The 18,246-nt window shown below is 36.4% G+C and overlaps 1 protein-coding gene across 2 annotated transcripts; it reads left to right on the top strand.

Annotated features, from left to right (window-relative positions):
- Positions 1–407: 407 nt before the first annotated feature.
- LOC122294885 (probable sodium/metabolite cotransporter BASS4, chloroplastic) lies at positions 408–15,916 on the top strand. 2 transcript variants are annotated; one of them, XM_043103868.1, is made up of 14 exons: positions 408–762; positions 1,643–1,748; positions 2,424–2,531; positions 2,610–2,677; positions 3,589–3,667; positions 3,800–3,858; positions 3,941–4,009; positions 5,334–5,447; positions 6,770–6,791; positions 7,702–7,769; positions 8,367–8,452; positions 8,975–9,104; positions 15,529–15,630; positions 15,761–15,916. In XM_043103868.1, exons 1-14 carry the CDS (start codon positions 577–579, stop codon positions 15,833–15,835), a joined length of 1,272 nt encoding a protein of 423 aa, XP_042959802.1. In that variant the 5' UTR covers positions 408–576; the 3' UTR covers positions 15,836–15,916. The 2 variants fall into 2 exon arrangements, with proteins under 2 accessions (XP_042959802.1, XP_042959803.1); XM_043103869.1 differs by lacking the exon at positions 2,424–2,531.
- Positions 15,917–18,246: the final 2,330 nt, after the last annotated feature.

Below are 18,246 nucleotides of genomic sequence, written 5' to 3'. Positions count from 1 at the left end.
AAATATTTTTAAAACATATAAAAAATATCAATACACTAATAGTGACTTCCTTAATCAATAAATAAAAGAAAAAAAAAGAAAAAAACATTAAATGCATAAGGATTCAAAGTGAGGGGACAAAATAGAGGGACAAAGTATCATTATTTTTTCTTTATTTTAATATCGTAAGATATAAATTTAATTATTTTTTAATTTAAATATAAATTTATTTTAAATTAGAAATTAGTTTTTTTTTCATTTTTTTAAAAATATTAATTATAATTGAAAATTTTTATATTTTTATTATTATATTGAAAATGATAAAATTTAAAACAGACTGATAAAATGAATTTTGTGTGCAGTAATAGTATTTTTTTTTTTTAAATAATGAGATTAGAGTTTTTCTTCGTTTAAAGAATTGCCATGATAAGCTTGTTTGTTCATTGATGCGAGTCACGACTCAACTTGCACCGCAACAGGGTCTCCAAGAAATAGTTTAAAAAAACAGAAACGAAAATTTGTTCAAAGCAGTTGAATATTCTTCAACTGCCACCGTGAAAGCTTTCTATACTTCTTCCACATTTTTCAGTAATAATTATGATGCCAGCAGCTATTAACACCACCACCCCAGGTTGCAGACCGCCTTTGTTTCCAGTGTGTTTTCCTCGTCATAACCCATGTTTTCTGGCCAACGGTGCTCTGTTTTCCGGTTTGTCCCTCGTTTCCACGCTTAACATAAGGACATTTCCATTGCCTGTACGTGCCATTGCGAATTCCAATCAGGTCATCTTCTTGAATTCCACTGTTTGTTGGATTTCTTCATTCGTCTTTGCCTAACATTTGGCTGCAATTGGACTCAAATATTTATTTATTTATTTTCATCCTTCTATGTACAATAACTTTTTGATGGGAAATTTAACTGGTGTTCTTATTAGTAATAAGTGCAGTTTTCCCCATGATAGCGTTTACACTCCAGCAATGGAGACTCACAAAGATGGAAAAAAGTTGTTTTGACTGTATATTGATGTATTTTAGATGAATCTAAGTATTTAGTGTAAAAACTTTGGTGCTGAGACTCAAATTTTGTCTCAACAGTTATTATGCATTACAAAATATTGGAACATTGAGAAGGTTATGGGAATTATAATAATATTTCCTCCTTTCTTTCCAAAATCACTCTATACTTAAAACCAAATTGGCCTTTTGAAAGCTGGGAGTATTATTGCTTGCAAACTCACCTGCATCCTTTGGTGTTGCAAAATACCATGTCAACCGATTAACTATCAATGGGATAATTGTATATATTAATACAACTATAGGTTGTATTAGTTTAATCCTATTGGCATATTTATTGGTTGAATATCAAGCTGAGATACAAGATACAAGAAATAAGGTTGAGGCTGGAAAAGTAATTGGGTAGCAAAATTAAAGTGAGCTTAGTGAAAACTGAATAGTATGTACTAGGATTATGATTGAAGCTTTCTTGTTGCAGGATGCGTGCATCATTTCAAGCGTATTTCTGAACATTCTTAGTCTTTGAAATCAATTTAGTAATCCATAATTGAAATGAATGCTTCTCTAGGAATACTATCATTTGGCATGATTGGCATGGCATGCCCACCCATCTGGGCTTGAAGTGAAATGGTATTACTTGTTTTGACAGGGTAACTCTGATGGAAGTAATCGTAAGAAGGTTTTGAAATCAGCAAATATATCAACCTTTGCAAAAGCATTATTCAATTTTACTCTGACTAACTTCCTTCCTATAGGTAATGTTGATCATTTTTTAGGGAGTAATAATGATCATATATTCATTATTAGAGCAAGGTGACGTTTAATGGGTTTTCCTGATATTCAGTGGGTTGGGATTTACATCATCCTCATTTCAATTTTTGCATGGTTTTGATGCTTCATGGTTTTGATGCTTCACGATCTCAATTTGCTCTAACGAGATATTGAGGGAATTTGTGTATATTGGTGCTAGGCACGATTAACTTGAGCATCTTGTAGTCATGGATGAGGCAGATGTTATGTTAGCTACTGAAGCCTCACAGTATTTTATTTTATGTTTTAGCTCAGGGTGATCTTAATCGGTGTTTGTTGCATGCCTTTGAAATCTGTGGCTTGTCTCATTTGATATATTGGATCGACTTAATTGAACTCAAATATTCTGCAAAATTTCAGTACTTTTGGTTGAATTTCCACCCCGCCCCAACCACCAGGATTATCATCGTCATTATTATTTCTGTATTTAAAATCATGATTGATATGTATCATGTTGTAAGTAATATATTCCTTTGAAGCTTGATTGCCTTTTTTGTCTTTAGCACTAAAATATTTTTAGAAGTTGAAGGAAATTTATCTTTTGATTCTCAAAATCCTGCTCTCTGATTCTTCTGTTCTTTCTCACAATCAGTTCACTAATCTTGTAACTTAAATTGTAGCTCTAATCAGTGGAGTAGTTTTGGGATTTTCAAATCCGACTCTTGGCTGTCTTGCACACAAATATTCATTGTCAAAATATAGTACTTGCGGAATTTTCTTTATCTCAGGTGCAGTTCTGTTCATCATGATTTGTATATTTACATCTCTGTTTCTTGCCTTCCCTGAACTCCTCTTGAATATTTTAGGGCTGAAGTTACGGGGTGGGGAATTTCGAGCAGTTGCAGAAGCATGGCCAGCTGGAATATTTGGGCTGGTATGATCACAAAGTTTTTATGAGCCTTCTCTATATTCAAGTTCTTCCCCTCAGGCCCTTTATCTAGTTCAAATATTCAGTGACATGAAAATATTTGCGAACCCTAGTCAATTTCCATCTTCAGAACTTTTTGATTGATTAGGAGAATTTTATGCCAATTATCATCTGATCAGTCTTAATTTTATCTTAACAAATATTTGAAACCATTACCATGAATTTTCATAATGTGTTCTTGTTCTGATTCTAGCTCAACTTTTCTGAGTAAGTGAAAGCATTACTAAGATTGTTTTCACTAAACTCAAATGACTTTTCTATACTGTAATTTGGATGAATGAGTGCATTTCCTACACAAATTCAAGTTTGTAAGGTTGCCTTTTTTAAAGCACAGCTTCTTGTTTCAATACCTTCTTTTGTTTATTTAGTTCTCAATCTTTTTTTAAGTAAAATCACTTCACCTTGAAACAGCTCATAGTAAATTTCATTTTTAAAGTAAATAAACTTGGGACATTGAATAATATGATCTATGGTTCCCTTATTCTTCTTTCAATATCTCCCAGAATTATATCTTCTGGTAAAGCAGGGACTGAGGGATTAATTCGTTTTGAGAGTACCTTAGGTTTTCAGTGGGACCAAAAAGGTCATTGCTTCCATTCGATGCTCCTGATCATGAGCTAAGGTTATAAACATTCATTTTCCAACCAAATAGCAAGCTGATAGCTTGTTGCCCATGTTTGTGATAAGTACTAATCTTTAGAATATGTATGGAGACAATTTCTATGAGGCCTCAAAACATTTAGCTGATAGTGGCCTGAATGCTTCTTCAGTTCTTCCCAATCATGTTAATAGATGAGAAGAAATATGTTGCTATTTCTAATGGCATGTGCAATTAACTGTTGTACTTGATTGTCCAGGTTTCTATTCTGTTGGTTAGCCCCTTATTCTCCAGGCTGATTTTGCAAGTTCAGCTCGCACCCCAGGAGTTTGTAACAGGCATGCTGGCTGAAAACAAAAGCCACTTTCTAGTTTTTTCTTTCTCTCTATGAACCATAAAAAAGAATGAATATATAACTGAAATAGAGAATTTTTGGGCAAGGTTACTGATTGTGAAGCTTCTTGGAACAGGATTGGCGATTTTTAGTTGTATGCCAACAACGTTATCTAGTGGAGTTGCACTGACACAGGTTTCCAATTTTACTTTCCTATAGTGCTTTCGGAAAAAATTATGTTATATGCTTTAGGAAGTTAAACATTCTATGATTGCAGCTTGTCGGTGGGAACTCTGCTCTTGCTCTTGCAATGACGGTGATATCTAATCTATTGGCCATTTTAACAGTAAGTTTAAACCATCCTTCCTACCATCTACTATTCTTTTTTGGCCCACTTAGTACCTATACTAAATATGCTCTGTACTTCTTATGATTCATTTATTCATCTTTCTTTCATGTCTATAATTCAAGAAAGCATTGGAGGGAAGAAGAATGAATGCAAGTTCTATTATATATTGACTTCAAGATTATTTTTGCTTCCATTCTGATCTAATGTGGTTTATTGTATATTAGTATAATGGTAACTTTCAGTTCAATAAGAAAAGACTCAGCTAATTTTTCATCATCATTATGCATGTAGGATTAATGTACTGGTTACAGTCCAAACAGTGACATTTGTGGTGATATTCCATTCCTAAAAATTTTTCTCATGTCCTTCTGTGGAAAGGGGAAATTGCAGACACGAAGTAGCAATTTCGTTTCTAGGCCAAAGAGAGAGCTTGTTTACATTACCCTTGCTTGTTGGCTAGTAGTCTTACTGTAGGTCCGATTTTCTTTGCTCTCTTCATTTGTAGGTGATTCTATTTATGTGTCCTTTAAAGCTAGATACAAATGGTCCAATTTTTTAATTGCAATATGTTGACCCAGATGACATGCTCAGAATCTGTTCCTGGTTATTTTGTTACAACATAAATTTTCCAGAATATATTGCTATCTGTTTTTTAATACGTATGTACTTATATCCCTTATTCATGTCATGAATGTTTTTTTTATAACTGCTGGCATTGAGACATGTTACGCTGAGAAGAAAGTTTCTTGAACTCACTTTTCTTTTTCAGCTTTTATGCTTTATTCTTTTTTGGTTTATCTTTGTTTTAAGCTATTTTTGTACAATTGGACCTCAGTCATTTCGTTAGTAAGAGAATATGTATGATTTATTACGTGTATTTATTGATGAACCATTAGAATTTACGTTTATCGCTCTATTTCTTCTTTTAAACAATAAACTTAGTGCTAAAATTTATGGTTCATCTAATGGAATGCTTGCCAGATAATGAAAGATGTTTACTACGACTTTATCTGTACCATTTTGCTGTTATTTTTCCTCTAAGCATCATTCTCTTGCCTATGCTCGAGAAAATAGATGAAAAGTAGTTCAATCTTTTTCGCTAGACCTTTTCTACCACACATACATATTGTCTGTGCAAGAAATTTGGGTTTGTTCTTAGATGAACTCCCATAGAATTTGCTGCTTTCACTGCTAGAAATACAAAAACATTGGTTACTCAGATATATAGTGGATCTGCAATATTTTTCTGTTTGTATCTTTTTTGGGTTTCATTTCTGTCTTATTGCAGGAATAGCATGCTAATGTTTGTCTTACAATGCAGGTGCCATTTTGGATCTCAAATGTTTTTGCTGATGGTTTTGGTGCATCCATTCCAACAGGGGAGCTATTTTGGAGTCTTATTTTCACACTTCTGGTTCCTTTGGTTTTGGGAAAGGTTCCTTCCTTGCCTCTATCTCAAGCTATCACACTGAAGGAGGCATTATTTTGGTGCCTAACAAAATAGGATTTAATCCATCTACTAGTTGACTCAGAAAAGCCCAATCAAATAGTCACATTCACAATCTTCCCCTAACCTTTGACCTGATACCTGAAAAAGTGCTGAACAAGTAAAGGAAAAGACAAGAATCTACATCTTTTACATAACTGGCACAGTGAACAGTACAAGCTCGTCAGGGTATTCAGTAGAAATACAGAAATACATATTACTTTCCGTTGGATCAAGAAAGTAACATCATTTAACCTCGACATAAAATTCAATTTTAAACTTCTAATTATATGGAAATTTGTTGCACTTGATTAAGGTCTAACTGCATGAAATTTGGATTTGAGTAATTAAATGATCATCAGGGTAAACTGGCGATTTAAATATCTTATACAAGTTCCACCATGAGGAGTGGTGATAGCTTATTGCTAAATCTTCATTATCATTAGGATCACATTTAGGAGCGACCCCCAGTGAACTATGGAGGATCATTGTGCTTGTCAATGCATTTTAGTCTGTATTCTACATGATCCAGTGTAAAATATCACAGCTGAGCTAACTGTTCACTTAAATAGCAGCTTACGGGAAGGCTAATCTTTTTCTGGCTTTTAAGTTTTGAGAAATGATTTGTACTAGCCCCGTGCAAGCCTTTGTAAAAAAGTGACCATTCTTTTTTAGTGGGACCCACTTTTTTATGAAGGGCTTATGCGGGGCTTGTCTATTTGGAGCTTATACCTAACATTAAGTTTTTTATTAGATTAAAATTCTCTGTAGGATCAATCATTTTGTTTAACAATGTTATCGCAAACATTATATGTTGCAGAAGCTCAAGTCTCTTGGCAAGGGGTAAAAGAATTGAATAAACTATGAAAGGAAGCAATAATTAAGTGTGCAACAAACTAATTGTATATTATCTGTAACAAAATTTGAGTACTGTCTTACTGATATACTAGTGTTTCTTTCTTCAATACACAATTTCTCCCCTCTTTTATTTATTTATTTAACTTTTTTTGTGGATTGCAACAAATTATAATAATCTAGTAGTTCTATTTGAAGGTCTTTACACCACACACCGTCCAAATGGCATAATTTGATTTGCAAAATTCAAATTTTAAAATTTATCTTCCAAATCAAATTATGCCACATGGATGATGTGTGGTGTAAAAGCCTTCAAATAGAATTATTCATAATGATATGGTTCAACTTCACCAATTTTATCATTAGCCTTGTGGTTACTCAGTTTGCAGGGTTTTTATGTGATTTTCCATTGACAGGTAGTGCGAAATATGTTGAAAGGTAAAAGTTCTATTTTTCTTCATTTTCTTCCTTTGACAATTGTAACCTTTTTGGTGTACAAAAAGATGCCAAATTCCCTCTTTACCTCCTGAAAATATCTATGATGTTGTTAGACTAAAAAGGATCAGATATTTTCCTCTACTGCGAAAGGTATGTGTAATCATTTGATTTGTTTAACTGTATTCAAGCATCACCTTTTATCGTAATGCATATAAATGCATTTTCAGACTTCCATTGTACTGTGAGTTGTATCAAATAAGCAGAACTTCTTGCATGTATGCCTGCTATGGAATCTGTTGTAAATTTGTTCTGGAATTTGGCAACTATAGATGAAAAAAAAAAAAGAGAAAGTGGGAGAGAAATTGAAGACAGTTTAATGTTGTTCAGCAATATGCCTATGTCCACAGGACAGCTGCATAACATTAGTATCATAAAAAATCTATCTGGGGTTACAGATGACTTGTATTTTATGTGTAATAGCGTCAAAACTCTAACCTACCACATTGAATTTCCCAAAATACATTTAACTTATTGCAGATGCTACCTTAGTGTCCTCCCCGGGCATTATATAATATGTATAAGCCACTGGCTCCCTGACACTTAGTAGTCTGCCAGAGTCCCAAGCAAGACTTGCTGTTCTCCCAAACATTATTCCTCCTAACTGGCCATCTTCTCGACGGGACCAAAAGTCCTATTCCTCCGGAATTTCATATATCAAATTACTCTGTCCAATCTTGGCATGGAATATGTGCCACCATCTCCAAAAGAATGATATGGCTTTGATTAGCCAGATAATGAGTGCATCTGTGGTTAAAAAAAAATTAGTATAAGACTCATTATTGTTTCTCAAATACCTCTAGCTATCATAATTTTTATTTCCCCAAAATATCTGACTATGATTGGTTTATAGGTCTGGCAACATACATTGATCAGAATCAAAGGATTTTCTCAATGATGAGTACTGTCCTTCTTAGTCTTGTAAGCATTTGATCTTCTTTTGACTTGGACTACTTGGTCTTTTCTCTGACTTTTCAACAAATGATCTTTTTTTTCCCTCATTTAGAGGAATGAATAAAAATAGACAGTATTATGCTGAAATGGTCTGGACCAAGGTCTAACTTATCAGTGTACCTCCCTGATATTGTGAAGCCGAGACTCAACGTTATGTTTACTTTTGTCATTTAATATCGAATAGAAGATACCCTCTAAGGAAACTGGTTCCTCTGGTGAATGATATACCACCAAAGACTAAACCGAGATATATAACTAAATGTGTAGTTAGGATAGTAAGAGTCAAGAAGAGTAAAATGTCTTTGAAGTCTTTTAGAAGTCTTTACGAAGGCAACGATTTCAAAGCCTTTGCCACGTCTTAATAAAAATCAGAACTTGTTTCTTTGGAAAGGCATAATCTCAATGGACCTTCGTTGTTTGTTTGTTCATTTGCATTTTACCTTCATTCTCAATTTATCTTGGTATTCCACTAAATTTTTTCTCATGGAGGTTACTTTGTATTCCTGTAAGGATTTTGTCAATATCTTTTATAAGCTATTACTGATTCTCTCTACCTTGTTCTAGACGCCATGGATGCAAGTAAGCAAGTCAAGACCCTTGATTTTAATGTTAAAGCCAAAAGGATTTATTGAAGCTATGGGAATGGGAATGTGAGTTCTTCATATAGAAATTAGATGGTCTTTCTGGTCAATCTGTTTTGTTCTACTTCCAAGTTATTCTCTCTTTCACAAAAGGAATTGGAAATGAAATAAACTTACATACTTGTCATTATTTAAAACTTTTGTTATTTGCTTGTGTCATATGAGAGCACGTACTTCCTGTCAGTTGAAATTGAATTAATGGGGTGCTAGCAAATCCCCCCCCCCCCAACAAAAAAAAAAAAAAAAAAAAACCTTGCCTTGCTCTAGACCAACAAATAGCTATTTGTTACCATGACATGTTTCCCTGAATATATATAGAGGAAAACATGTCAATTTTGAACTTTTTACACCCAGCTTAAGCCCTTACAGTTTTTGAGATTGACATGTTAAATGAAGGGTATTAGGATTCTCTATCCGCTATAGCATTTCCAGACCGCTTTCAATTAAGTTATTTTTGGTTAACAAGGCAAGAGATCTGGTAAAATAAAAAAATCTGTTCTGACAATGATTATAATCTTCCTTTGTTTGCAGACTTGTGCATCTCACTCTACTGGGTTTTAACGCCATTGCAGTAAAGTGCATGTCAGCCGGCTTTGGTGGTGGAGAATCCATTTTTTCAAAGAAGGAGAATTTCCGTGCTCTCTTAATAGTTTGTAGCCAGGTTGGTTGATTAGCAGTGAATGATTTCATCCATTAACTACATTTTACTATTCATCTACATTGTCAAATGAGTGACGAAATGGTTTCATAAAGGTTCACATTTGTTGAAACAAAATTTGAAAAATAGAATTTTTTTTTTTTTTTTTTAGAAAGAGCCGGTAGCCACCCACATAGTAGCCCCGTCCCAATTTTATTAGAAAACCCTCACTTGTGGCGGAGGAATACCGTGGTAACATTAAAACACTTGGGGGTGTACAATATAAGCACTAAGAAACTAACCCAAACCAAGTGTCCAAACAAACAATCCAAAAGACAAAATGACCAGAAAAATCTAACAGGCCTTAACTCAACAAGAAAACAGAAACTAGAACCACAAACCAAAGCACCTGCAAAACAATCAACATAAAAGAGTCAAGAAAACAAAAAAAGCGAGAAACGTACCAGGCACTACACTTTACGCAAATAAGGGAGACCAATTCTGTCCAAACGAAGTAGACCACGAAGCTGTTCAGGTAGAGTATCGTTAAAAGACCAATCCATAGTTAAACCCCCAGCTCCCATTTTGGCTAAAAAATCAGCCACCGCATTACCTTCACGAAACACATGGTTCAAGCGATACTCCATACAACTCAAAAGACCCCTCAATTCCTCCCAAAAATCCTCTAGGTACCAAATGGTACACTGACCCTTAGTACACCAGCGGACAATCATTTGAGAGTCAATCTCAATCTCAACCCGACGGAAACCAAACTGGTGACACCTTCTAACCCCTTCCAACAAACTTCTCAACTCAGCGTAATTATTAGACCCATGACCCAAAAAGACCGAATAAGCTGAGTGAATCCTACCAAGACTATCACGAATAACCCCTCCAGCACCAGCTGGTCCTGGGTTCCCTAAGCTACTACCATCAGAATTAAGCTTCATCCAATCTTGAGGTGGCCTCTTCCATCTGATCACACGAGGTTGCCGGAGCTTAGGATATAAAACCGGGATATCCAACTTTTTCAGAATATCAACATCATGGTTAGAAATCCTAGAAACTTTCATAAATAAAGGCATAATCCTCCGGATCCACAACTTAACAACATGCCAAACTGACTGAACTGAATCCACTTTATCCTCAACCCGAGCTTTACAACGTCTATTCCAAAGCTGCCAAGAAATAATAGAGGGGAGAATACCAAAGATAATCCTTAACTGAGAAGACTTACCAGCACGACGAAACCAGAAATTAATTTGCTCCTTCCAAGTATGGAAAACACCCATATGGACACCTAAATGAGTCGCTACCAACCGCCACATACGTCTGGCAAAATCTCCAGTACAAAGAACGTGATTTAAATCCTCTAAATGTCCCCTAGCATAGCAATTACATTTAGACACAATAGGAATTCCAATCCTCTTGATCTTCTCATCCACACTCAAACAATTATGATAAGCCTTCCACATCATGACAGAAATTTTCTTGGGAACATGAGTATGCCAAATCCAATGGGCCCAAGGTAACAAAGGAGCTTTCACACGAATACAGTCCCAAACACTTTTTGTACTAAAATTTCCATGATTATCCTTCATCCAAATTAGGATATCCTGACCATCCTTCCTCGTAGCCAAAAACTGAAACAACTCAAGGGCTTTATGTTGACCCACTAATCTTTCCAAAAGAGTAATATCCCACCCATTGTCAATCCGACACTCTTTAACTCTAAGCAAAGGCCTCTCAATAACGGGAAACTGATCCCCAATAGGACCCCCATCCACCCAATTATCATACCAGAAAGAGACATTTCCCTCCTTCACAAGCCACTTAGAATTATTTAAAACCTCCGGGATACAATGCACAATAGCTTTCCAAAATCTAGTTCCCTTAGTAGGATTCAAGAGGGATAAATGATTACCTTGCACATACTTGCCTCTGAAGAAATCTGCCCATAAAGAATGACCCTGAAGGAGACGCCAAGCAAATTTCATATGTAAGGCCCTCTGAACATCTTCAAAGTCCCGGATACCCAGACCGCCTTCTTCAGTAGGATGACAAATATGTTTCCAAGCCACCCACTTCCTCTTACCTTTCCCTTCAACATCACCCCAGAAGAAGGAACTCATAATCCTATTCAACACCCTATAAACACCATTAGGAACATGAAGAACTGCCATGAGATGAATTGCCATGCTCGATAAAACATGACGTAAAAGAATCACACGGCCCCCAGTAGATAACATTTTCATTTTCCACCCTGCAATTTTCTTATTAAAATTCCCAATCAAATCACCAAAGTCACAAACCTTCAGTCGACCCACCACAATAGGAACACCCAAATATTTAAAGGGAAAAGAACCTTCTGAAAAACCAGTCATACGGAGAATGGAGGACTTTCTAGTATTAGAAATTTTGTTAGAAAACAAAATCGCACTTTTATTCTTATTAAGAACTTGACCTGTCCAATTCTCATATAGATTAAGAACCTCCATCAGCCCTCTCATAGACTTTTTCCCACCATTAGTAAAAATAACAATATCATCCGCATACATAAGGTGGGAAATGAGGGGAGTACCTCTGGCTTGAGAAAACCTACCAATATTACCATTATCAAAAGCTTTCTTAAGCAACCGAGATAACACCTCTTGCATAATGACAAATAAGTAAGGAGAGAGCGGGTCACCCTGCCTCAGACCACGCTCACCTTTAAAGAAACCCAAAGAGGTACCATTCAACATACTAGAATACCAAGGAGAGGAGATACAAAGGTTAATCAGGTCACAAAACTGAGAGGAAAAACCAAACGCACCCAGAACGTGAATAAGGAACCTCCAATTCACTCTATCATAAACCTTAGACATATCAAGCTTAACCAAAACATTTCCCCCATAGATAGTTTTGTTAATAGAATGGACCATCTCTTGAGTAAGACTAATATTTTCAAAAATACTACGACCAGGGATAAAGGCCCCTTGCTCCTGGGAAATCATCTTAGGAAGCAAGTTCGTAAGACGACTCACCAAAATCTTAGCACAAATCTTATAAACCACAGAACACAAACTAATAGGTCTGAACTTATCAAAACCCGTAGGAGAATCAACCTTAGGGATTAAAACAATAAAAGATGCAGAATAATACCTGGGAAGCAACTGATGTTGAAAAAACTCAGAAACCGCCTCCAAAAGGTCTGCTTTAACAATATCCCAGCAGAACCTGAAGAAACTGGAACCAAATCCATCCGGACCCGGGCTACTATCAATAGGAATACTGAACAAAGCGTCCTTAATATCATCAATCGACGGGGTAATGCAAAGCCTCATATTCTCATCTGTAGTAATCACCGGGGAAATCAAATCTTGCAAACTAGGGAAATCACGAATACTATTCTCACTCAAAAACTGGTTGAAATGATCAACTGCCGCTTTATGGATCTCAAAAGGGTTAATTAAATGAGTACCATCTGCCAGAACCATATCAGTAACCCTCTTCTGCTTCTTAGCATTAAGATATGCATGGAAAAACTTAGAATTATTATCCCCATCTTTAAGCCATCTATTCTTAGCCATATGAGAAAGGAGAATATCTTCCCGACCCTTCCAAGTGAGGAGTTCCAAGTTAGCAGCCAAGAGATCATTATCATCCTCAATAGAATAAGAATTCTGAAGGCTATTCTCAATGCGATCTATACGCTGCTCAATCTCCTTGATAATCACGTCCGTCCTCCCAAAAACACGCTGATTCCAATCCCTAAGTGCCACCTTGAGTCTTTTAAGCTTGGAGGATAACTTAAAAAGACCAACACCAAAACCAGCTTGATTCCAAATCCCCTCTACGAAACTAAGGAAATCTGCATGGTCAGTCCACATAAATTGGAAACGAAAAGGGCTAGGCCCATACCTAAAAGGATCTTCACCCATTTGAATCACTAAGGGAGCATGATCAGACGTGTTGCGAGGCAATACCTGAGAGAAAACGTTAGGAAAACAATTAAGAAAATTAGGATTAAGGAAGCAGCGATCTAACCTTGCCCAACTACGGGACAGGCCGCTTTGGCCATTGCACCAAGTCATCGACGCGCCTTGTGATCTTATGTCCATCACACCACAGTTTTGAAGGCAAATATTAAAATCTCCCATAGCAGAGAAAGGCCGAGGGAGTCCCCCACGTCGTTCCGAGTCCTCTTTGATAATGTTAAAATCGCCGCAAAGCAACCACGGAAGATTCCCATTACTCATCTCAACCAAATCATCCCAGAGATGCTTCCTTTCGACAGGGTTACATTTAGCATAAACTATAGTAAGAATAAAGACGAACCCCTTCTCCTCAACTTTCACATAAACAAATTGGTTCGACCCCCGCAACCACTGTATAGAAATCTCAGAATTCCATAACAACCAGATTTTCCCACTATGCACCTCATTAGTAACAAAATTAGTACAGTTATACTTCCCCAAAAGGGCTGGAATTTTATCTTCCCTCAAAAAAGGCTCAGCCAAAGCTATAATATTAGGCTTGAATTGTTTAAGAATTTTCCACAGCCTTAACTTGGAGGAGCGAACTCCCCATATGTTCCAAAATAGGATTGGACTAATCATAAATTAAGTTTATTAGGACGAATAACAGCCCGTGTGGAATTTCTTTTCGGAAGCTTACCGACTTTTTTGGTCATGCCTTCCGAGTCTGTGCAATATTCCTTTCGCATATCCTCTTTCATACTAATTTTCTCATCTTCATGATCCGACTGTGTTTCTTCAAACAACTCTTTGTTGCCTTTCTCATCTCCGCCTGCATGGGTCAGGCGTTCCACTTGCTCTCCAATGGAATCCAGTATGATCATCACCTCATCATTCAAACTAGATCCGTCCTCCAATAGTTCTGTGACTTGAAAAGCAGGAAGATCAATATTCGGCCCTTCCCTGTCGTTCAAACCCAAGTACGAAACTGCACCCTTCTCCACACACATCTCACTAATCAAATTCATACCACCTTCATTCTCTTGACTCGGGATGCCATTAGAAGAACTTGGATCCCCTGCACAAACCGGGTCTAGTGACTGCCGTGGGAACTTAGGAGACGTACAGTCCCTCTGCACCTCCGGTATATCTACTTTCCCAGCTTCATGTTCATCCTCCAGAAATCCCTTCCCATCAAAATCAGGATGCTCAGTAGCTGCATCATCCACACGAGGAGCCAAACACTCCGGTTGCACGTCCGTCTTGGGATTACTCGAAGTCGTTGGTTCGGCCACTACCACCCTTTCTTCCGTTGGCTTCACATCCACTTTTACCCATCTCTTAGCTTCTCGCATCGGCTTCTTTTGATCCATTCCCCTGCGACACGTTTGGGCATTATGTCCCTGGCACTTGCAGGTAGAACAGTATGCCGGAAGTCTTTCAAAGATTATTTCCTGCCTTCTACTTCTCGGAACCCCTGGCTTACCTATCCAGAAATAATTGATCGGCGCTTTTGAGGAATCTACTTCAAGACAAACCCGAGCACCGTTTGTACGCGTTGCACACGCAGTGGAATTATCACATCGTATGAACCTACCGATCGGGGTTGTGAGCATCTTTAACACTGAAGGCTGGTAAAAACTCGGTGGAAGTCCAGGGAGAAACACCCAAACAGGTACACACGATGGCTCATAGTTTTCATCAAAATCTAGTGTCCATGCAAAAGGCCTGTAAAACGTGCCGTTAACCTCACAGGATTCTCTGGACAGGGCCTTGTTGAAGTCCATCTCGTTAGCCATCCTCACAAAAACATGTCGAGGACGCTGCATCGCCGACACCACGGGCATACTTGACAACCCCCAACGGTTTCGAATGAAAGATCTCACCACATCCAATGAGGGCCTTTGTTTGAGGAATTTCAGAACAATGGAATAACGAAACGGTTGGGCAAGCTTTTCAATCTCATCCACTGAAAACGTAAACACCAGCTCTCCATCAATGGTTTTCGGCTGACGGAAAGAGACCTCCATCTCCGGCAATGGTTGAGGCACTGCAGAGACTAGGTCAGCGAAGGACCGAGCTGGAACTGCCATGGGTGGCGGGCCATCAGGGGCCGCCATGCACCCGAACGGAAACCTAGCAAACCAAGGCAAAACCCTAGCAGAGCCTTATCACGTATATGGAAAGTTTTTACGTAAGGAAGTTTTTTTTGAAAAATAGAACTCAAATATGAAATACTGATCTATATCCATATACTTATTACTTAACCACCCTATGCATAGAGCTATCATATCAGAAGGCTCTAATCCTATCTGGGTTGACATATGCCTGAATGGATTGCCTACAATGATCTGCCATTGTGGGTTGGTTGTTCCATACTCTCTGTTGGTCACCAGTGCAAATGCAATTTTATTCTTAGTGCATTGCAGTTAACAATGTAATTTTGTAAAATGTGTATTTGGGTTTTACAAAGTCACCTTATTATGTAGAAAGCTCTGCTCATCGTTGTAGCTGTAGTGGATCAGCTCAGTGGTGTAGTTGGTGAATCAGGGCTGTTAGTTCTTCCTTGTGTTGTGGCACATATTAACCAGGTTCCTGTCATCTAACTTTTCCTCTATCACAAGAATTTTTCCTTCTCTTTCCGTTTTTCTTTCCTGTTTTCCTGATTAAGCAAGTCTTCGAAAGAATGTTTTCTACTTACACTATAAATTATTGGTGCAGGTCATCATTGATTCAGTATTAGTAAACTTTTGGCTCTGGAAAGATCTGTCATACAACAAAGATTTTGAAGCATGACCCTCCTTAGTTGATGTGCATTTTGCAAATTTGTTGTGATTTTCAGCATTAAACTCAGAATAATTTTTGAAGGAGATAAAATTACATACAGCCCCCCCCCCCCCCCCCCCCCCCCCCCCCCCCAAAAAAAAAAAATTGAAAGCTCTTGGTAAGTATTATTGCTTGATCTCATGCACATCTTTAGGAAATTGAAACAAATCCTTAAAGCTGGACCATCCATGTCCAAAGACTTGGATCTGTTTGAAGAATTACATTCAGCAACTCCAAATCAATCACCAAAACTTATCCCTTTTGAACCTCAACTTTGTTTGAGATTAAAAAAAAAAAAAAATGGAAGGGTTTTTAACCATAGAACTAGCAGAGCATTTGTGAAATTGAAAGGTGTTCTTGGCAGATATGACACGCTTTTGATGCACATAATTTGATAGCTACCCCCTTAATCTTTGCTAGTAATTATTGTATTCGTGTGTTTCTTATAATATTTGATGCAATTTGTTATCTTTTGGATGCGATTGATCGAGGTGATATATATCTATATATATATTATATAATATTGAATTAATCAATGTGCACTTGCAGGAAACTCTTTGCCGAGAGTTTATGCATTCTCGGAATTAGTCACAACTAACTTCTTGGTCACCCAATGTGTGTGCATATAAATATAAATATAAACATATATATATATATATATATGATGATATATACTGCCACTTTTGCCATTCAGCAGCCCCTAGAACTTCCAACTAAGGCGGAGCTACGTAGAGACTAGATGGGGCCTCCTAATTAATATTAAAACTCCTCTAGTTCAAACAAAAATAAGAAAATATATATATATATATATATATTTATATATATATATATATATATATTTATATCTAGTCTCTCGAAAAGATTTTAAGAAAAACCTTTTGCTCTTCTTCCAACTCTATCTATGATCTTCTAGTATACACAAAAATATTTATAGAAAGGTATCTATATTTTAAATTGAAAATTTTTATGACCAACAATCAATATAGATAAACATTGTTTATTATACATAAATAACAAAAGAGAAATAATATTTACAGTTTTAAAATGTGTAAGTCTTGCAGACTTCTTTTAAAAAAAGTAGATAAATGAAATGCACATACACTTACACAGCCATCATCATATTTATTGTGGCCCAAACTCAAATTTGTAGTCCAGTCATGACTCTTGAGTTTGCTTATGATATCTTTTGATTTGAAATTTGATTGCATAAGTGAGTAATTCTCAATTATAGTTATTTAAATGGAAGATTTGATTTAATGCATTTTAAAACCTGCCAAGGCAACTCTTACAGAAGTTTAATAAAAATGTAGACTTCTTGTCTCTCGAATCCATACACACTCCCGTATATTCCTAGATAGTCTCTTTATCCGTAGTTGTAGTCCATAGCCTGGGAATTTGCATCCATGATTGATGACCCCATGGTACTTAATATCAATCAACCTAAACACACAAAGCTGTATCAAAGTATCACTATGTAAAGGACTAAGGATTGATGCCAAAAAAATGGTGACCTAAAGAGTATCAAAGAACTTGGATTGTATACCTTTCCATCATAGTCAAGCTCATGCGGTGGGGAAAAATTGCAGAGATTGAAATTAGACATAAAGTATCAAAAGCTATGTTTCCAATTGGCGAGAGAAAAATGTTCTAAATAATGAAGTCACCATCAAAAGAAGTGACCCTTGAGTAGTTCATCATATTTAAGTAGCAAAGGTGAGCTCTGCCAAGTAACTAACAAGGAAATTGATTTGTGTTAAAAACCCAACTATTGATCCAAAAATTTTAAAACTGTTGGATACTAATTTAGTTAAACTTTTAATTAACCCTTAAGATCATAACAATTTGCACCGGAATTTATGAGTTCAAAAGGAGGAGTCAAGTAACTTTGCGTACAAGGTTGGTATTTTCTAAGTTTCATTTTTGACAAAACATAAAAAAAAAAAGAGTAAAACTCTAAAACTTTCGACAAAAGAGTTCAAAAATGTTCGTATCGTAACACTAACAACTCATTGAGTTGGGACAAGATTTGATTAAGTTGGACGGACAAGGAGGTTGACTTCCCTAAAAAAAATAAAAAAAATTGAAGTATGTAGACAAAAATGAAACAATAAGTGTTTTTTCTATTTAATTTAAAGTCCAACTCCAAGAAAGTTTACAAAAAGTAGTGGATTCCTTCCTATTAATTCCTAAACGAATCTCGAGGAAAAACAACTTAGAAACTTTTAAAAATTCCCAGACGTAGATTATTTTGTATAATGATTAAATACAATCATTCGATAAAAAAGCTCAGAATTAATTTAAAGCAGGTAGTAATACCACAAAACAATATACATACACATTAACACATAATTTCAGACATTTTGACTTTCCTTGAAATTATT

The sequence above is a fragment of the Carya illinoinensis genome, chromosome 14 (genome assembly GCF_018687715.1).
Source record: "Carya illinoinensis cultivar Pawnee chromosome 14, C.illinoinensisPawnee_v1, whole genome shotgun sequence".
Classification (NCBI taxonomy): Eukaryota; Viridiplantae; Streptophyta; class Magnoliopsida; order Fagales; family Juglandaceae; genus Carya; species Carya illinoinensis.
This window is presented reverse-complemented; position numbering and strand designations above follow the sequence as displayed.

Excerpts from the sequence above, each read along its gene's own strand:
- LOC122294885 (XM_043103868.1), top strand. The coding sequence starts at position 577 with ATGATGCCAGCAGCTATTAACACCACCACCCCAGGTTGCAGACCGCCT. Across the intron at positions 3,859-3,940 it reads GTGGAGTTGCACTGACACAG|CTTGTCGGTGGGAACTCTGC; the intron begins GTTTCCAATTTT and ends CTATGATTGCAG. Across the intron at positions 6,792-7,701 it reads AGTGCGAAATATGTTGAAAG|GTCTGGCAACATACATTGAT; the intron begins GTAAAAGTTCTA and ends ATTGGTTTATAG.